A 22,151-nucleotide genomic window follows, 5' to 3' on the forward strand; every position below is an offset into this window, starting at 1 on the left:
GTGATATCAAAACCACAAGATTCAATAAGTTCTTAGTGAACTTCTTCTGACTCAGAATAATCCCATCTGTAGTATAGCCCACCTCCATACCAAGGAAATAGTTCAACCTGCCTAGATCCTTAATACTGAATTCTTGATGAAGATATGCTTTTAATGCTTTCAGTGTATCAACATCTGTTCCTGTCAAAAGATGTCATCTACATAAACTGCTGCAATGTTGATGTGACCATTTTGTTTGTTGATGAACAAACTGTAGTCATACTTGGATTGTATGAAACCTTGTGTCTCTAAAGCAGTCAACAGCTTCTCATGCCATTGTCTTGAGGCTTGTTTTAAACCATAGATGGATTTAACCAATCTGCAAACTTTGTTGGTTGGATTGTCTACCCCTTCAGGCATCTGCATATACACTTCTTCTTTGAGATCCCCATGTAAGAAAGCATTATTGACATCCAGCTGAAAAAGAGGCCATTTTCTACTAGCTGCAACTTCTAGCAAGCATCTTATAGTACTCATCTTCACAACAGGGCTAAAAGTTTCCTCATAATCAATACCATACTTCTGGTTGTACCCTTTTGCCACTAATCTTGCTTTGCACCTTTCTAGTGCACCTGTGGATTTCAATTTCACTTTGAACACCCACTTGCACCCTATAGCCTTTTTCCCTTTTGGTAATTCCACCAATTCCCAAGTGTAGTTTCTATCCAAGGCTTCCAGTTCTTTCTTCATTGCTTCAAGCCATAATGGATGTTTAGCAGCTTGAGTATAGGACACTGGTTCTATGATAGTACAAACTTGAGACAAAAAAGCTTGAAATTCCTCTGGAAATGTGACATATGAAACTAGATTACACCAATGCTGGTGACAGCAGGGGTGTCTGTGTTGGTGGATGATACTGCAAAACACTCATAAGCATCTAAGTAACCTGGTGGTTTATGTATTCTTGCAGATTGTCTGATAATAGGATAAGGGAGAGGTGAATTGGAGGAACTGGAAGTGGAATCTATGGAATGAGTGGTGTTTGTGTGGGGTTCAGAAGAAGAGGTAGAGTTATTAGGAGTTTGAGTGGTGTTTGAGAGAGTTGGTGTTGTTGGAGATGGAGAAGAATTGAACCGTGTATGCATAGAATCTGTAGATGTGGCTGATTCTGTGGGTGGTTGAGAATGTACAGGCAAAGAGTGAGGTGGAAATATGTTTGCAGAAGAAGTGAAATCAGGTGGATAAAAAATTGTAGGTGACATGAAGCTAGGTAAGTAGATGGCATTAGTATAAGGAGAAGGTGAAAGGCTGTGTTTTAGATAGAGATGAAAAGGGAAATGTTTCTCATGAAAGTGGATATCTCTGGTTACAAAGAATTTATTTGTGTCTATCTCCAGTACTTTGTATCCCTTCTGAGTAGTAGAGTATCCTATGAACACACAAGGAGTTGCTCTAGGATTCATCTTGTTTCTCCCAACCTTAGATGTGGATACATAACAAAGACAACCAAATGTTTTTAAATGTGAGAGGTTTGGAGTTTGTTTAAACAATCTGTAGTAAGGTGTTTCAAGATCTAAGGATTGTAGAGGCATCCTGTTGATCATATAAGCAGCACAAAGAACACACTCTCCCCAAAACCTCTCTGGCACCTTAGATTGAATGTACAATGCTCTTGCTGTTTCTAGTAAATGCTTGTGTTTCCTTTCTACAACCCCATTCTGTTGTGGAGTATGACTACAGCTAGTTTGAGTCAAAATACCAAGAGTCTGATATAATCTTTTCATGTCACCTTCACAAAACTCTTTAGCATTGTCTGATCTGATGCATTTCACTGTCATTCCAAACTGTGTTTTCACCATGTTTAAGAAATTGCTCATGACAGTAACACAATCACTTTTCTGTTTCAGAAAATGTAACCAAGTAAATCTGGTATAATCATCCACAATTGTCAGAAATTGATTACATCCAGTAGGAGTTTTTACAGAATGAGGTCCCCAAATATATATGTGTATAAGATCAAAAGGACTAGTTGACTTAATGCTACTAGAAGGAAAGCTAAGTCTAGTCTGTTTTGCAGCAGGACATACTTGACAGATAGTATCCTGTAAACAAGGTGTGATCACACAGCTAGGGTTTATTAGTTTCAACCTATTGAAAGGTAAATGACCAAGTCTTAAGTGCCACAACTTGGCATTGTCTACACTAGAAAGACAAGCTACACTACATGTGTGTGTCTGCACAGAATTAGCTTCTCCCAACTTCTTTTCTGCCAAATTGTATAAGCCTGACTTCACATCACCAAGAGGAATCAACTTCCCTTGCTGACAGCAAACAAAACACTTGTCATGAGTAAAGTGAATCTCACAATCCAAATCTTGACACAATTTGTGCACAGATATTAAGTTGTACTTAAAATCTGGTACATACAGCACATTGTTTAGGGTTATGTCATCATTAAGAGTTACTGAACCAATATGAGTGACAGTTATTTTACTCCCATCAGGTATAGTTATGTAGGTGTTTTGTTTCTTAACAGCTTCATAGCTAGTAAATTGTGACAGGTCATAGCAATAATGGTCTGAAGCACCACTGTCTAAAAGCCACTTAGAGTTTGTATGAGAAAGTAAATAGATATTACCTGCCATCATAGCTGAGTTTGTTCCCGTTCCTGCACTCTGCTGTTGCTTAGCCAGCATATCCATGAGCTGCTGATATTGTTCCATAGTAATCACTGGATTAGTTTCATATTGTGGCACTGTTGTTTCTCCTTCATTAGAATCACCTCCAAAAGAAATAGCAGCTGTTTTGTTGTCCCTAGTCTTAAAACCAGGTGGATAACCATGGATCTTGAAGCATCTCTCCACACTGTGACCCTGGATTTGGCAATGAGTGCAATAATAATTGGATCCTGGTTTACCATATCTTGTATTAGTTCCACTTTTCTGAAAACCAGATTGAAATCCTGTCTGCTGAATCTTGTAGCTCTTGTTGTTATTGTTCCAGTGATCTCCACTGAATCTTCTCTTTTCAGCTGCAAATGCCAATGTTTCCACTTGATTACTAGCCTGAGACACCTCTTTGTGTCTTTCTTCTTGAGCAAACAACCTGTAGGCTTCAGAAACTTTTGGCAAAGTAGGCACCATAAGTACATTGCCTCTAATTGTAGCAAACTGATCATTGAGCTTCATCATGAACTGCATGACCATTTTTTCCTGTTGTCTTTGGAAAAATTTCCTGGTCACATTGCAAGTGCAATTGTTGCAGGTGCAATAAGGCAAGGGATGAGCCTCTTCAATTGCATCCCATATAGACTTGATTTCAGTAAAGAATTCAGACACAGACTTGTTTGCCTGTGCTATCTCAGCTAATTTTTGTTCGAGTGAATAAATTTGAGCCAAATAAGCAAATCCAAATCTATCCTCTAAATCAAGCCAAACATCTCTTGCAGATTTGAGAAACATAACACTCTTAGCAATTACCTCATTCAGATTGCCTAGGATCAGAGAGCATACCAAATCATTGCACCTTTCCCAAGCTTTGCATTCTACTGTTCCAGCATCTGGCTTCATGTAGCTTCCATCAACAAATTCAATTTTGTTATTTGCTGATAAAGCTAATAGCATCGATCTTTTCCAGCTAGTGAATCCTTCTTCACCATTGAACTTGAATGAAACCAGTTGTACTGAATTAGCATCAGATGGATGTATGTAATATATGCTAGTTGGATCTTGATTAGGTGGAAGATCTTTGTGTGAATTGGTGTTAACATTCTCATCACCAGCAGCCATTTTCAGCAGTTTTAAACAAGATGATCAACACAAATTCAGAAACCAATGGAAACACAAATCCAGAATCAGAAAGAATACCACAAATTCCAGTGAACAATCACCAGAATCCATTGATTAATTTGACAACAAACAAAGACAGAACTGATAACAGTTTTGCGGAATTTTCAGAAAAATTGAGCCAAGGATCCTTGATCCTGCTATGATACCATGAAGAAAAACGAAACAGAATGGAAAAGTATTGATTGAGAGAAGAAGAAAGCAGAATCTTATTTCTGATTTTCTGTATTTGATGATCAAATAATTATTACAGCAATGAAGTATATATTGTACAGCTTAGGGATCTAGATTCTTCTAAAGTTTGTTATAACAAACTTATAACTCACTTGCTGACTGTGTGCTGACAAAGCAGCATCAGCAGTAAAACAACAGCATTAGGAAAGCAGCAACACTACAGCATTAGAAAAGCAGCATCACTAAACTACCAATATGCATAGAATGATGATGCTATAATCTACATAAGTCAATTCAAATGTCTTAAACACCGCACCGGTCAAACCGGTGCGAGTATTAAGGGACGGAGGGAGTAGTCATGTGGGGTCATGTTAGATTTGTATCGATATATATTTTCTAGGGGTGCTAAACGCAACCTTATTTTACTTGACGCAACCCTTTTTACTTTCATTTTTTCATTCTGAAAAAAACCCTAACACCCACTTTTATTATTTTCTCTCTACCTTTTTTCATACTTCCTCCGTTCTGGAAATATCGCACCATGATTGACTTTTACTCCTCTAACCATTATTTTGACTCTTAATATCTCAAATCATGTGCTAGTAAAAATTATAAAAAATTAATATTTAGAAAATATATGTCGATACGAATATAACATGACCCCACATGACTAAAATTTTCCTACGTACGAATCACAAAAAATGGCCAAAGTCATAGTGTGAATAGTGTAAAAAGCAAATGGTGCGATATTTTCGGAACAGATGAAGTATTATTTTGGTTCACGCAAACTTGAATTTTTTTAGTTTAACGTGTTCCTAATACAATTAGAATACATATTTGGATTGAAATGGGCGGTTTTTTTGACTTGGAAGACCTTGGAATTGAGGTAATATTCGTTTTTTTTTTCCCGAGTGATTTCTTGCAACTTGTATGAAATACACACTTCTGTTTTGTACAGATTGAACAGAATATATAGAATTTACTATTTCGTATATATTGAACATAATGGAACAAACTGTTTCGTATAGATTGAACATAGATTTTACTATTTCATACAGATTGAACATAACAGAACTAAATATTCCATACAATTCGAACAAAACCTAATTAATTATTTTGTATACGTTGGACGAAATGGTCTACCATATTTCACTCATAATACATGTAATAGTACACAAGATTTCATGTACAACGAACAATATATAACATGTCATTATGCACATATTGAACAAAATGGTATTATGAACAATGTACGATACGAATCTTACAAAATCACATATTTTCTTACATACATATTACAGAAGATGGTCAAAGGCAAATAGTGATCGAATAGTGTAAAAGTCAACATGTTGCGATATTCGTAGAACAGAGGAAGTAATTGATATTTGAAAATTGATTGAAACACGTTATATTCGTGAATTTTATTTTATTCCTTTGTTTTTGTCTTAATAAATCTTTTAAAAAAACTTGTTTTGTAGGATGGTGCATACATTGAAAAAGTTAGTGAGAATGCGGTTGATTATACAGAATTTTTTACAACCACTACAATGTTTGCTACTCGAAGGAAAATGCTTGATTGGGTGATTGAAGTGGGTAAAATGCATAATATTGTTATTATCATTGCTCGGACTGAAGGTGGAGATGGTCTTGGTTTTGGAACGGCGAAAACTACCCTTACTTGTGAGAGAGCTGGAAAATATAGGCTTAGTAAGTCAAAAGTTGCAATAGATGTGGAAAAATTTACTGGAACAAAAAAGATGTCGTGTCCCTTTAGACTTCAAGCAAAGGAGCATGTTGGTGGCGGATGGAGTGTAAATTTATCGTACACCAAAATAACTTTTACCTACTTTTTTTTGTAACTTTTACTATGTTTTGGTTAACTTTTATATTATGAAAAAAATTGATAGATTAACATTTTAAAAGGTTAAATGATTAATTTTTATACATTATTAATGATTTTGAATTTTTTTTTTATTAAAATGAAAAAAAATTATCAATAAAAAAATAGATAACTTTTACATATATAAGGATAACTTTTATGTATTTTGAGTCAACTTTTACTTCGGTGTACAATATTTATTGTACACCCCTTATAAATAAGAATTTCTGTTAAAATAAATTTCCAAATCAACCTACTGTACGCAATAATAATAAAAACAAAAGAAACCCAAAAAGAGTTAGGAATTTAGGATAGAATTAGGAGAGTTAGAGTTATATTTATGTTAGGTTTCCTATTATTTATTACGATTATTATAGGTTCGAGGTAATAGTTTCCTATTATATGTCGACTGTCGAGTAGGATTAGGAGATATGGAAATATGATACTATAAATACGTTATATGCTTGTGCTTTAATCTATTATCCATATTTTCTAGATATATCGATCAAACTTAGAGATAAATTAAATAAATAATGGCTGGTGGAATAATGGTTGACGGTGAAAAGGTGGGTAAAGACTATCCTTGTTGGTTCTTTAATCCTTCCTGAAACCCCCAACTCCCTCATTGAACAAGGCAAACCCGATGAAGCTAAGAAACAGTTGTTAAAAATTCGAGGGGTTGACAATGTTGACGCCGAATTCCAAGACCTAGTTACAGCTAGTGACGCCTCCAAGAAAGTGGAAGACCCTTGGAAAAGTCTCTTAAAAGACAGACAATATCGACCTCCTCTCATTTTTGCCTTTTTTATTCTAATGTTTCAACAACTTACCGGGATCAATGTGATCATGTTCTACGCACCGGTTTTGTTTAAAACAATTGGATTTGCAAATGACGCATCTCTCATGTCCGTTGTTATTACGGGTGGCGTTAACGTTGTTGCTACTTTGGTCTCCATTTACGGTGTTGATAAGTGGGGAAGGCGATCTCTTTTCCTTCAGGGTGGCATTCAAATGCTCATTCTCCAGGTAATCAAATCAATTTCTTATATCTTAATTTACTTAATTGATTAATTAATTAATTAATTGACTATTTATCTTAATTTGTTGTGTTGCATTGTCAGATCTTGGTAGCAATATTCATCGGATGGTAATTTGGGGTGACAGGGGATGCAACAAATTTGCCACAATGGTATGCTATTGTAGTTGTATTGTTTATATGCATCTACGTAGCTGGATTCGCATGGTCATGGGGACCTCTAGGGTGGCTGGTCCCTAGTGAAATCTTCCCTCTCGAAGTTCGATCTGCTGCACAGAGTATCAACGTATCAGTTAACATGATATTCACCTTTATAATAGCTCAAGCTTTCCTCCCAATGTTATGTGCCTTAAAGTTTGGACTCTTCATCTTCTTCGCCTTCTTCGTCGTGATTATGACTATATTCATCTACTTCTTGTTGCCTGAAACCAAGAATGTTCCTATTGAAGAGATGAATCTTGTCTGGAAGAACCACAAGTTTTGGGGCCATTTCATTCCTGAGGATGTTGTTACTCCTGAGATGCCCGTGCTTAAGGCATAATTCCATTATATATATTTTTTTTAGCTACAGTTATGTTTTTTTTAAGATTGTTAATTAGCCAAGTATTATGACAGATTTTAGTAGATATTTATGTTTAATTGATTCATTCATTAACCCTACGTTCTGAAGTTATACACATTTTATTCTCCATTAATTTTGTTTTGTGTGTTTAGAAATAATAATTTGTGCAATTGCAAAGATTAAAATATACAAAGTACTTGGCATATATTTTTCCCATAATTATGAACTACGGTCGTGTAATAATAGCTTTGATTCTTTTGCGGGAAATTAGCTAAGTCACTGAACTATTTATTTAAACGGAAGTGTAGCAAGTTTGACCTAAGAAATACTTTTGTGATATAAGGTGAAAGAACAAATAGGTAGCGATTAATGAATACGAAATTAAACATGATGTTGAAATTAGTTTAATGTTTGAGGAACACCTTTACAAAACTAAAAATCTCCATTCATACTTGGTAAAATTTTGTATTCTGGTGACTGAATCGAATGACCAATTATTGAGAATTATATATGATGAAATAAGGTATGTAGTAGAGTTATGTTATAACTGGGTTATGACTAATCAACTTTATATGTCTTAAATTGAAATTGACTAAAACCAAACAAGATTCATTTGCTAACTTTATGAATGATGTTACACTAGTTAGACATTGCTACAACGTTTAAAGTTAGCAATTACTCTTAGGTTTCCTGTAATAGAAACCCTACACATTAGACCCTGCAGCCACCCCATCGCTTTTCATACATATGGAATAGAGGTGATCAAAATTCGGGAGTGGTCAGGCCGGGTTTTTAACAAAAATTTTCATGCCCATACCCACAAATTTGGTGTGGGCTTTTCTGGTCGAAACGGGATTTTGTCTAAAAATGTGTATTTGAATCTGTCCAAACCGGCATTTTTTCGGATCCGGCGCGGGCTATAGTTGATCAAGTCTAATATGGAGTATACTGCATTGCTTCTTTGACTGTCCCTCTCTTCTCTTTGGATTCGCGGTAAATATTTTGCCGATTGTGATGTAGCCAAACCAAGCTAGCTCACTGAGTGAGGATGTTGATCTAGCCAGTAAATTGTGGGAATTTAGCTCAAATCTTGTCAAGTGAATTACCTACCTTGTACGGAGTAACGGAGAAAATTATCTATATATGTATTATACACTTTAGCACGTACATTTGACGTTACAAAATACAAAAGATAAGCATAATTAATTAAGTCATAGTCATCCATAATTAATATTACGGAGTTGTTCTCTTTACGTTATCCTTATTTCTTATTAAATCAATAAGAAACTTTGGACTCAACTAATCGACTTTCATCAATTTTTAATACATACCCCCTCAAAAGTAACTATCGGCTAGTAGATCAATTGATCAAAAGTCAACCGAATTCTGTTTCGATCTTTCAATTGATAAGATAATCAAGCTGACTCTATGGCTGTTGATGTATCAGAAGTAAACTACACGAAGTTCGAGTACGTTGTGGGAATAGGGGTAAAAAAATGAAGGAAAGATGGATGGAAAAATCAATAGTCCATGTGATGCGGATTGGATCATATCTATTACATTATACTAAAAATATCAGAAGTTCGGATCATATCTATTGTAAAAAAATTCCGCCAAAAAACATTTTCCTAAAAAACATATCTACTTTTTTAATATTTTATTTCTCTTCTTTTGTATAAATTGCTACGTATGGAAAAAAAAATATAATAAGTATAAGATTATAAAATATTACAGTATTAGACGATTTAGGTAAGTTTTAGTAAAATTGACCTATCAAACATAGTAAAATATATTTATTTAATATTTTGGTCAAATTAATATGATGGTGCAGGGGTGTGCACAGTGCTCTTGGTGCACTGGTGCCCAAACGACATGCAATAAATATAAAACACGGATATCTTGTTGAATCCGGAGAAGAAAAGAACAAACGTTGTTTTTTTGATAAAAAAAAGAACAAACGTTGTTCTTTTGTTAAAAAAAAAAACAAACGTTGTTCTTTTGTTAAAAAAAAGAACAATGACTGCTCTGTCCCTTTTTTTTCGTTCTTTTGTTTTTCACTCTATTTTTCTGGTATATATACCTTCTTTTTTATAATTTTCAAATCAGAATTTGTGAAGAGGAGAGAGAAAAACTATGGAAATGAGAGAGAAACTGTGAAGAGGAGAGAGAAAGTAATGGAAAATTCTCAGATATTGGTTGATTTTTCTACTTCAATATCAAATTCTATTGATTCTTCTTCTTCAAATTTGAATTCCTCTGCCGATAATCCGATTTGTGAAGGTAATTTTTCAATTTTTTAAAACGAATTACTTATTTATGATGATTTTGATTTCCATGTTCATTATTTTCATCATTTCAATTTATTTTGATTTTTTTGATCATTTCGATTTCTGCATTTCTCAATAACCTTGATTAATGTATTTTGATTCTATATTTTGATAATTTTGATGATTAATGTATCTTGATTATAAATTTCTGATGATTTTGATTTCTGTTCTTTTTTCGATTTTATATGTTCTTTTAGTCTTATCTTTTGTTCTTTTATATATTGGTTCTCATATATGTATTAAGAGATTGTAATAATACAGAAAGTAATTATTGAACATGTTGTTCTTTTTTGCTTTAGGTTGTTGTTCTTTGTTCTTTTTTGCTTTAACTTGTTGTTCTTTTGATATTACACACTTCAGATCAAATTGTTCTTTTACCATTTTTGTTGTTCTTTTATTTTTATTTTTTGTTCTTTTTTCACATGGTTAAAATAAGTGTTCTACATGATATGCTCTTTTCTGCTATTTTTAATGTTCTTTTTCTTTACTTTATTATGTTCTTTTATGCTATATTGTTGTTCGTTTTTTTTATTGGTAATGTTGTTTTACATGGTTAAAATAAGTGTTCTACATGATATGTTCTTTTCTGTATTTATAATGTTCTTTTTCTTTATTTATAATGTTCTTTTAGGTCCATCCTCTTTTTGTTCTTTTGAGGAATTGCTCTGTTTATTCAGCCTTTCTTCTTGTTCTTTCAGCTGTTTTTGAAGATTTAACATCATTTGTTGCGGGTCAAGTAAAAGCTTCCTTTGCTCTTCAATATTGTACTTTTGAAAAAAGAACAAACATAAAAGAACATTAAGATTTATATCTAATAAACATAAAAGAACAGAACAACAAAACCCAAAAAAATAAAAAACAAGTGCACCGTTCTTATCATGAACATGGCTTGTATTTCTTCTCCTTCCCCCTCTTTTTTTTATTTTTTTTATTTTTCATTTTCTATATATATAATATTTCTCCTATTGGATTCATAACTTCTCATTTTAGAAATACATTTTTGAGAGAGAAAGAGGAGTGCTTTTAGTTTCTCCCAACAAAAGAGAGATTTTATGAGAGAGAAAGTTCAAAACAAATTTTCTCCTCCTCCTTTCTCTGAAATGTGATTTTAATTGAATTACGTTTACAAAAACTAGTTTATTAAGCGAAATACTATTTCAATTTCGCTATTTTTTGAATTTTTTTATTCATTCAAAGAGGTTTATGCTGTTGATGAATGTGCATCGGGTGATTAAGGTAAATTTTCTCGTTCTTAATTCTATGTTCTTTTTAAATTTTAATGTTCTTTTCTTATAACTTTCTATTTCTGTGGCATCAAAACAGTATGTTCTTTTTTAGAATCAGCAATTGTTCTTTTTACATATTTATAGTGTTGTTTTCAGATATCTTTTGATAAATAAAATAACGGAATTAGAACATAAATTGGTTGAAAAAGAACATTTCCAGAACTTAAAAGAACAAGAAAAAATATAGATCTGGTTTTAAAGTTCATCAAAGGTTTGTCGTTTTATTTTTTAATTAGAACATAAATTGGTTGGAAAAGAACATTTCCAGAACTTAAAAGAACAAGAAAAATTATAAATCTGGTTTTAAAGTTCATCAAAGGTTCGTCGTTTTATTTTTTAATTAGAACATACTGTAAATTGGTTGGAAAAGAACATTTCCAGAACTTAAAAGAACAAGAAAAAATATAACTGCTTTTTATATTTGTACCTTTTGTCTGATTTGTCAATATTAGTGTTCTTTTTGTTAGTGTTCTTTTTGTTAATGTTCTTTTTGTTAATGTTCTTTTGTTAATGTTCTTTTTTTTTTGCGGTTTTTATTTTTGTTGCGTTTTATTGTTATTTATGTGCGTTTTGGGACAGGTGCACCAAGAGCACCATGCACACCCCTGCACAATCTGAGCGTTGATCAAATATTGGTAGTAGGTGAAAATTTCATAATAAATCATTAAATGAGTATATTCCGTATTAAATACGCATTAGATTGAAAGGATAAGTATTTCAGTTAAATATATTAAAAATATTGTCAAATATAATTTTTGATTATTCGTGCGTGCACAGGGCCTAATCAAGAAATATTATATAATTAATCCCCTCAAAAATACTATAATGAATATTATCCCGCTTGTACTAAATATTAGTAACCAACTAGATTAGATCCCGTACACGCACGGATTTTGATAACTTTTTTCACAAAATATTTAACTGATTATCTTCCAAACTATTGCATAGTTATAACATTTTTAATATATATTCGTTTAAATTTATTCATTTAATGTGCATATTTAAAATGCTAATATGGTAATTTTATCAAAATATTGAGTGATATATTTTCCATTATTAATATAACGATTTGACTAAAATATTACGAATGTAGAATAATTATTATTATGTCGTATCTATTATTGCCATAATTTATAAACTAAATTTTGTTTCCATACATAAATAGTTTATAAATAAAGGTAGAGAATAAAATAAAATAAAATAGATACACTTTTTTTGATAAAGTGGTTTTTGGCGGAAAAAAATCGCCACCAGGAATTGACATGTGTCATTCCTGGTATCTCTTTTAATATATAGTAATAGATTAATTAATAACTTAAAAAAATAACATTCCCCTTGAACAAATTCGGTTTTGCTTCTTCTTGTTAGGATAGAATTAGGAAACTTTTTAGAGTTATGTTTATGTTACGTTTCTTATTATAATATACTTCATATATAGAATTATAGGTTCGAGTTATTAGTTTCCAATTATATGTCAGAATAGAATTAGGAGAGTATAGGTACTATAAATACGTTGATACTTGTGTTTATATTATTCATCCATATTTTCTCAATCGATCAAACTTAGAAAAAAAATAAACAATGGCGAGTGGAATAATTGTTGATAGTGAAAAAGTCGGTAAAGATTATCCCGGAAAATTAACTGGCTACGTCTTTTTGAGTTGCCTTTTTGCGGCTGCGGGGGTTTGATCTTCGGCAGGTTTGATCTTGGAATTTCAGGTATATATTTGATTTATTGAATTATTATATGATAGAAATTTGAGGACGCACGCGGAAGTTTTGATGGAACCGAATAATATATCAAAATTGCACTTTTATCATTTCTTACCTTAATAAGAATTGTACAACAATATTTTGTGAGCTCTCTTGATTAGCCCACCCCTTGACTTATGCATACAACCTATTTATAGTGGTTGTATCCTAGTTTTTAGATTTTTCTACACTTGTCATTTATCTAGATTTTTCTTAGGATAATCCTAGACATTCTAGTTACTAGATTTTTCTAGGGGGAGTACTATACGCCGCCTGATTTTACTTGGCGCAACCTTTTTTACTTTCATTTTTTTCATTCTAAAAAAACTCTACCCTCACTTTTATTATTTTCTCTCAACCTTTTTTGATATTATTTTGGTTCAAATAAATTTGATTTTTTTTATTTAGTTTAATGTGTCACCAAATTAGAATAAATGTTTAGATTGCAATGAACGATATTTTTGACTTGGAATTGAGGTGATTTTTGTTCTTTTTTCCTGTTTTTTCGAGTATTTTCATACAACTTGTATGAAATTGAACAAAATATAGTTAACCATTTCGTACAGATTGAACAAAATATAATTAACCATTTCGTACATATTGAACATAAGAGAACTAAGTATTACGTATAAGTTGATCAAAACATAATTCCGTTCAAAATTGAACATAACTTAAATAAGTTCTATCATCACTACTAATGTATAACAAACAACCACAACATGACCTGCCTACAACTCTTTAAATATAGACAATTGAAAGAACTAGTATCATGATTTTGTTCAATTTGTACGGAATATTTAATTCTATTATGTTCAATCTGTATGAAATAGTTAGTTATATTTTGTTCAATTTGTAAGAAACAATTAATTATATTATGTTCAATCTATACAAAATATAAGTATTTATTTCATACCAATTGCGTGAAAAGACTCAAAAAATAGGGGGAAAATGAAAATTACCTCAATTCCAAGGTCTTTACGGTCAAAATGCAATCAAAATATATATTCTACTTTGATTAGGTACACGTGACACTAATAAAAAAAATCAAATGTGTTTGAACCAAAATAACATCAATAAAGGTTGAGAGAAAATAGTAAAAGTGAGGGTTAGAGTTTTTTTAGAATGAAAAAAATGAAAGTAAAAAGGGTTGCATCAGGTAAAAGCAGGCTGCGTTTAGCGATCGTGATTTTCTAAATATCAATTTTTTATAATTTTTACTTACACACGATTTGAGATATTAAGAGCCAAATTAATGTGTTAGATGAGTAAAAGTCAACCATTGTGTGATATTTATGGAACATATGAAGTATAATTTCTTGTGTTTGGTTTCAAAATCTTATAGGATTTGATGAAAAATGAAGGGAAATAAAAGGAAAACATCATTAATAAATCTTCATTTTTCTTTCCACCCAAAAGTGTAGGAATTCGGGTGTAAAGAGAAAATTAAAAGTTCAAAAATCATTTTCCCTTTTCTTTTTTCCTCACCTCCCTGCATCAAACCAAACACCACAAAATAAATTAAGTTCTCCCCTCCCCTCCCTTCTTTTCCCCTCTTCCCTTCCTTCTTTTCCTTTAACTTCTTTTCCTTTCTCTTCCCTTCTTTCCCCCTCCCCTCCCTTCTTTTCACCTCATCTAGAACTTGAAAATCAGATTGTAAACTTGGACATATCAACGTCGAATCACGAGGGACATCAAAGATCGGATCTTGAACGTTGTAACAAGATAAATTGCCTCAAAAGTTAGATGCTTCTGTGAATTCATTACTCGTCCAAAAGCTACGAAAGTTTGTAATCAGAAACTTTAATGTATTTTGAGTGCAATGCACAAAAATTTGCTAAAAAATCCCAAGCGAAACGTTCTTCATATCCAAAACCGAGGATCGAAAAGAACAACAAAATTTTGTGAAAATCTCACGACGAAAACATAATCTAGACTATAGGTGAAAGCCCTAAAGCTCTTGATAGCAATATTTTATGGCAAGTAGGTTATGCTTTTGAGCTCACATGTTTCTCCTTTTCAACCAAGTCAAGTGACATACTCCCTCGGTAATCTGAATAAATGCATCACTTTCTTACTATTCATATACTATTACTCCTATTAAGCTGCCCAAGTAAACAAAGTTTGGAGGGCAAGTAATCAAAATATATTTCTATTTGAGATTAGATTGTGTTCCAAATCTGAAAAATGTTAGCGACCTATGGCCTAAAGGGGACAATTATCAAAAGGAACTATTGCATAACTACTGTAGTACATAAATACAACAACAAAAAACTTACCCACCATCTAACCACCAGGCATCAGCAGTTCCCAGTTCCAAAATGGTGGTCCTAACTTCTGAATGCTCAATTGCTGATGGAATTCATATTTTCTCCTCCATTTGTCGCAAACTTCCATACGTTAATGTTGAATTAGCAAAAGAATCGATTAATTAGTGGGGTAGTGTGCAAAGCAAGCCATGCCCTGGATTATGCTCCAGAGGATACATTGTCGCCCCTTTGACATATCTTTTGTGCTCAACGGCTGCCTTCCGGAGCGTTGTTGGAGGCTTCTGATCACTTTTCTGCTTCTTTATTATGGAACATTGACCTAGTGGATCAGCGGAGCCAGCTCCAACCCTCCTGTATAGGATAGGAACACTTGTGTAAAGCTTCTCAACATAAGCACCAAGTAACCCAATATATCGATATATAACCAGCAAGTAGCAAATATTCAAATGCATTCATTTACTCTTAAACAATATTCACTTAATTTTCATTTATCTAAACTAATTTGAACTTCTTTTTTACTGATTTTTTCTTGTCTGAACTTATTGTTCCTAAACTGAACTTAACTTATTTTCCTGAATAAGTGGAATTACGTTGAACAGAATATGGCCTAAACTTCAAGGGTATAACGTCAAATAAATATGCAACCTATATGCAGGAAAGAACAGGTAAATGCCTTTGGGATCACTTACGCCAATATCTTCTCAGATGCAACCCTTGCAGCCGCGACAGTGCTGGGGCTGGGAAGCCACTTGACAACACGATTTGGGTCAGCACGCATGGGAGAATGGATTTTGATCAGCTACAAAAAAGAAAATTGTCAATCGTCGTTCTTTCTCTTTAAAAACGCATGAAGGATGGTTGTTTCTTCTTATCTTAGCTGGCGTAATTTATGCACACTAGTCAAATGAAGATTAAAAAAAAAATTTGAATAGCATAGTTCACATTCTTATAGCACAGAAACATAGCACAGTTTTTATTTCACATGAAGTAATAGGCTAACATCAAACTAGATGTTGACAATTGGGAACACTTCACTCTAGAGGAGATAAAAGTGGCTCATGCACTGTTGTTAATTAATAAACATATTCTTCTGAATGAAATTCAGGATTGTAGCTGGAAAAAAATATATGAGGAAATCACATGTGATACTTACACCCAAGCACTCCATCATCTGGTAGTATGCACGGCCATGTAAAGGAGTATGACCTCCACGAGATTCAGAGAAATATCTAGTCCTGCGATTGTTAAACAATTGTCATTCAGAATAGAGCTATACACTTTAATTCTTAGATAATAGAACAAAATGGAAGCTCATGATCATGAAAACTCAATAATCAGTGTTACCATTCTTCGTAACCAGGATCTACAGTGAAGCCGTAGATATCTACTGTGTCACATACAGAGAGTGCAGACTCCAGAGCTTTAAGTCCCGTTCCTTTAGCAGATGAACCAAAGGATGTCCCTAACATCAGATATACAGGATTAAGAATTGGAATTTCCTGCAAAAGGAAGGGAAAAGTCAGTATAATCTGGAACAGCTAGAAGACATCTTCATTTAGTAGTAAAAACAGATATCATGAACATTTTGATATCAAATCAAACTTGTTAAAAACAACCCCCGCGCTATAAAAGACACCCCTTTACCAAATTCACAATGTCCAAAAAAAACAATAAAAGACAAAAAAGAAAGGAAAGCTAGAGGACAAGTATGCACCTCCCAAATCTATGCGTATGCTAGAATGAGGGAGATGAACATTAGCTCATATTACGATAGACTACGCAAAGAAAAGTGCTGCTCCTAAACCAAGAGGCTGATAAAAGAAGAAGGATATGCATACAAACCCGAATCATTTTGCTCATTATGTCATGAATTGTTGTTTTAACTAGCAAGGCCTCCTTTCCAGCATCTGCAAGAAGTTACTATCAGAAACTCTAAAAAAGCATATAATTCAAACCTCAAAGAAGTGAAGTAGAGTTTGTACCATACAACTCAGCAACTTTATCTAGAGCTTTAGCGGACCCTCTATTCAGAAGACGGAATGTACTCTTTGAACCTACATACTCAGTATAGTTCTGTTGCACATCCAAGAAATCGGTAGTTAGAACTTAGAAGTGATTAATTGAAGATCAAGTAAAATTGTTAGCAGCTTCAGGACCTGAATAGGTGCACCATTCTGTCGGAAAACAGCATCGAAAGAGTCTATCTCCCGGCCAAACTTGGTTTTCAGAAGATCAGCAGAATTCCCTACCACAGCACATCGATGAAACTGTCTTGGGTAATAAGGTGCTGTAAGAGGAAGAACCAGAGAGAGCTTCTCCATGCAGAGGGACTTGTTTCGACAATTATTCCTGCATTAAAAGAAAATCATGTTAGACTGGCTAAATTGCAGGGAGGCAAGCAAGCATATCAGACACTACATGACACAAAGCTACTAAAGAATAAATAACTTTCTAGAAACTTCCTCCCATGCCCCAAATCCCAGGATAGACAATTTTTTCCTGCATAGACGCCCCGTATATGACAACGTATACTTACGACATTAATCAGTAAGGCAATGAAACCAAAAAAGGTTCTGCGTTACACTTTGCGATTATTTTGTCAATGAGAACTTACAGCTGAATTCCCTTGTTGATCCTTTTCCATGCATATTCCTCCCACCCACTAGGCAAAGCATCGATGTATTCCTTTGTCAAGACTGTTGTACTATTTCTAACCTGAGAAATTCAGCTCACTAAATAACAGATCAATGAAGAGCATTAAATTGTATCATGACTGGGAGTTCTCAACAAAATGGTAACTATAATGATGGATAAACAAAAGCATGCGCATGATTTTTTTTTTCCCCTTTTATAACAGAAATCTGAAGTAAAATTGGTGACTTTGAACAATAACTTCTAACTCAACATGGTGCACGTGTTTTTTCATGTCCTCCTTTTTGTTTGAACAATCAATTATAAAAAGAACAAGCTGGCTCACCTGTTCCCAAGTCGCCACAGCTTCACAAAGATTAAAATCATGGGACAAGCCTTCAGCCGCTCCTGTTTTAGGGTCATTCTGCACAAAATATAAGCATTTTAGGAGCAGAAGTCTTAATAACATAAAATATCATGAGGGAAATGACGTGGATATAAAACCAAATTACAGCTCAGTAAAGAAACTAAATAGACATACCCATTTGGAGACGGTTTCATCAGGAAATTTCATCGTAACTTGGCAATTATCTTTTCCATATACAGCCCTCAAACCCAACCCATTTGCACTCTGCAACGATAAAGAGCACATAGAAGGATGTATTATTAAGAATAAAAGTTTGAAGGAATCAACTCTTTCATAGTCTAAAACATAGTAAATCATGCCATGATGAACCCAATTGAACAAGGTTTCCTAGCATTAAAACAACTTCAACATGCTTTACATGTTCGGAGAATCCAAAGATGACAGTGACTTGTAAGAAGTGCTCACAAGATATCAAAACTCTTAGAAAACCACATCTTCCGGCCAACAAGGCAAACTCACATAAGGGGAAGTGTACAGCAATGAGGAAAAGTAATAAACCTTGTCCGACGGAGTTTATGATGTCCACGATATTGTAACTTTTAGCTTAATTTATTTGTACCAACCTTTAGCCACCCATCATCCCCAAAAGACAAAAAAATACAAGTACACTAACTGGAGAGTGAAGAGCAGATCCAACTTCTTTCTCATCAAAACAAAATACTTAAAGAATTTTCTGATACCATGGGAAAGGAACTATCTGCAACAGGAATCAAACAGAAACTAAGCAAAATGGCTTGAACATCAACCCAAGAAAGATAAGACAATTGGCAAAATAATAAGGCATTATGCAGAATCATATATAAGTATAGCCAGGGGTCATTATCCTCGTGGACAAGTTGTTGAAGCAAGATAGTCCATTAGTCCATCTTGGTTTTGATGGAAGGAAACAGAAATGAGCCTAATTGGACAAGTTTTAAGTAATAATAGCAGTTAAGTTCACCACAAACACCATAGCTAAGACTCAAACTTCCAACATGAAAATGGATACTCCAAACACATTCAGAAATTATACATTATACCAAGTTAGACAATCATATCCGAGCCAAACGATATCCACATAATGTTATACTACCTCAGTTCGGATTTTAAAAGTTGAAATAACACTGTCGGCGTGACAATTAATTCCGAACAGATGGTGTCGTTAAATAACACAACAAATTCACTTGGAGAAGCAAAACCATCTATGAAGAATTCTGAATAACAATAGAAAGCAAATACCAAAACGGAAAAATGCAATACTTCGTATACATATATATATTCCTCAAACATATTTATTGTAGTTGGAATTGAATTAACATAACATATATCAAAAAGTTTAAAGAATTAACAAACTAAACAAAAAGAAGGTTATACCACACACTGTTGAAAACTACTCTGAAGAGATTGCAATGCCGCCAAATCCTGATCAGAAAGCCGTGATTTTGGATCTGAAAAATGCCCAGAATTCATACATCAAATTCACAGCTTATAATTGTTAGTTAAAGGAGAGAGAAGACAGAAAAGGGTGTACCAATATTGGAGATTCCAGTGATGTAAATGAGAATAATTGACAACCCAGAAGCTAAAACTAGCAGTAACCCAAAGGGCAGAACCCTCATCTTTAGTTAACTTTATATTTTTCTGGGAATGTAATTGGTAATTGAAGTTTGGGTTATGATTTTCTGGAATTTCGAGGAGAGTGAACGAGGAAGAAAGGTTTCCAATAGTAGATCGGCCAGTCTTTCACTTTCTTGTTTCGTGAAGTTCGAATGAAATTTTAACAAATTATGGAGTTCAAATTTTCACTCTCTTGCAGTTATATGTAGCTTTGGTTTTCGTCTTTTGACCCTTCCCTCTCCCTCATACCCAAAAGGATGCTGTAGATTGTTCTTTTTAGAGAGGCTAACCTGGTTTTTTCTTTCCTTAAACAAAAAAAAAAAAAAACCAAACACAGTAGAGAGACCGATTTGGGTAGGAGTGGTTAGCGGTGAGCTTGTTAGCCAGTAGATGAGCTGGCTAACGGTTAGCTATTTATGGTTTAAATAACTGGTTGAATTAACTGCTTGGGTAAAGTAATAGATTCATTAGCTGTTGGCGGTTTAATATGTCAAATGACCTGTAAGGACAATGCCTTTATTTTTTATAATCAAATTAATTCATTGATAAAAAGTCACACGACATCTACATAAAGATTTGGATCTAGCAAATACATAACAATCGAATTAAATAAAAACTTCTTTTCACCATAATTACGATTATAGTATATTGAACATTCTGTATACCCTCTTTTATATCGTGATTTACAGCTTTCTTCGATGAGGGGGTCTATAAATATGTTGTAGCAGTAACAAATATGATTTCTGTCTGATTCGTCTGATTGTAGTTGAAAAATTGACCTCCTCTTCGATCCCGCACAAAGCTTTACGAAAGAAACAACGTGAACTAAACTAAACACACAAAATTTAACTAGAATCAAACCCACCATATGGATACTTACTACACTGAAAATATGTAGTTTTATTGAGATATAACGCAAAAAAAACAAAACAAAATTAAAAAGAACGTATCGGAAATAACTAAATTTCCGAAGAAATTTGGCTATGTCCATTTCCACCCTGAAAACCTTAATTTTTGGAAACCCTGAAAAAAAAGAGAAGAGGGAGAGCGGGAGGAAGCGGCTACATATGTGACATACTTTGTTGTTAGCTTAGGTACTTTCTTTCTTAATTATTATTAATATTAGACAAATAGTTTAGTACGGAGTATGTTAACTATTTTCTGTATAACTCAAACCATTTTTTCAAAATATATAATTATTCTTAATTTAACGATGTTACAAGCATTATTACAATAGGTTTCAAGTGCTTAAAAATACTAATACTTCCTCCGTTCCTTACATATTGCACTATGGTTGACTTAACGTTTTTCTAAACATACTTTGACTCTTAATATCTCGAATTATGTATAAGTAAAAATTATAAAAAGTTGATATTTAGAAAATATATATCGATATGAATTAACAAGATCCCACATGATACAATTTTTCTGATATGTGAATCACAAAAGATGACCAAAGTCTAGTGTGAATAAGGTAAAAAATAAGATGATGCGATATTTATGGAACGGATGAGGTATAAATTTATTACAACAAGAAACAAGTATGAAAATGAGTAAAATGAAGCTAGAGTCGTGACCAATGTTTTTTATGAGGGAAATAATGTACTCCTTCCGTCTTTAAATGTTCTTCCTGTTTTGACTTTATTTGCCTCACAAAAATATTACAAACTGGCAAAATAAAAAGAGACGGAGGGAGTAGGTGTTAGCTTGGTAAGTGATGTAATTTTAGGCAATATTATGATAAAACAGTCATTTTAAATTCACTTTCTCAAACATCTGATTGCAAAAGGCTCTTATATTCATATTTTTGAGAATTAACTTTTTTCACCCCAAAACTCTCTTTCAGACTTGTCCTAATTAACCAATTAGTTTTATCAAAAAGTCACTCTAATTCGCATCAAAAAGCTCATTTTTCATCAAACCTCTCCTTAACCAAACACCCTCGAACTCTTTTGAAATTGAACAAAGCTGATTAAAAAGAATAAAGTTTTTCTATGTGTGTAAGCTTTGAAATGCTTGGATGCAATGTAGAAATCAAAGAAACACGGGGTAAAATATAGAAAAACCCATTTTTTTTATTATTGAAGTTGAAATAATAATAGAAGCAATTAAATGATGTTATTAGGTCTATAAAGATTTGTTTGCTTATTTACCAAAAAAAAATATACTCCATCTGTTCTTGAATATTAGTCCTTTTTGAAATCTTGACACTATTCACAATTGAATAGTGTGTAAGCTTTGAAATGCATCTATAAGTTTTTCTCATTTAACAATGAACAAAGCTGATTAAAAAGAAAAAAGTTTTTCTATGTGTGTAAGCTTTGAAATGCTTGGATGCAATGTAGAAATCAAAGAAACACAGGGTAAAATATAGAAAAGCCCTTTTTTTT

General features: G+C 33.1%; 2 protein-coding genes across 2 annotated transcripts; one reads left to right on the top strand and one right to left on the bottom strand.

Moving 5' to 3' along the window:
• Nucleotides 1–4,845: 4,845 nt before the first annotated feature.
• Nucleotides 4,846–7,454, top strand: LOC110784577 (sugar carrier protein C-like). The gene is made up of 5 exons (XM_056829381.1): nucleotides 4,846–4,884; nucleotides 5,477–5,820; nucleotides 6,444–6,903; nucleotides 7,042–7,066; nucleotides 7,108–7,454. The coding sequence occupies exons 1-5, from the start codon at nucleotides 4,846–4,848 to the stop codon at nucleotides 7,452–7,454; spliced, it is 1,215 nt and encodes a 404-aa protein (XP_056685359.1).
• Nucleotides 7,455–14,973: 7,519 nt separating this feature from the next.
• LOC110784643 (sialyltransferase-like protein 2) lies at nucleotides 14,974–20,005 on the bottom strand. The gene is made up of 12 exons (XM_021989105.2): nucleotides 19,676–20,005; nucleotides 19,519–19,592; nucleotides 18,280–18,369; nucleotides 18,085–18,162; nucleotides 17,722–17,822; nucleotides 17,264–17,456; nucleotides 17,090–17,180; nucleotides 16,950–17,014; nucleotides 16,452–16,606; nucleotides 16,261–16,342; nucleotides 15,797–15,906; nucleotides 14,974–15,458 (listed from the first exon to the last, which is right to left on the bottom strand). Exons 1-12 carry the CDS (start codon nucleotides 19,761–19,763, stop codon nucleotides 15,269–15,271), a joined length of 1,317 nt encoding a protein of 438 aa, XP_021844797.1. The 5' UTR covers nucleotides 19,764–20,005; the 3' UTR covers nucleotides 14,974–15,268.
• Nucleotides 20,006–22,151: the final 2,146 nt, after the last annotated feature.

This window comes from Spinacia oleracea, chromosome 5 (genome assembly GCF_020520425.1).
Source record: "Spinacia oleracea cultivar Varoflay chromosome 5, BTI_SOV_V1, whole genome shotgun sequence".
In the NCBI taxonomy this organism is placed as follows: Eukaryota; Viridiplantae; Streptophyta; class Magnoliopsida; order Caryophyllales; family Amaranthaceae; genus Spinacia; species Spinacia oleracea.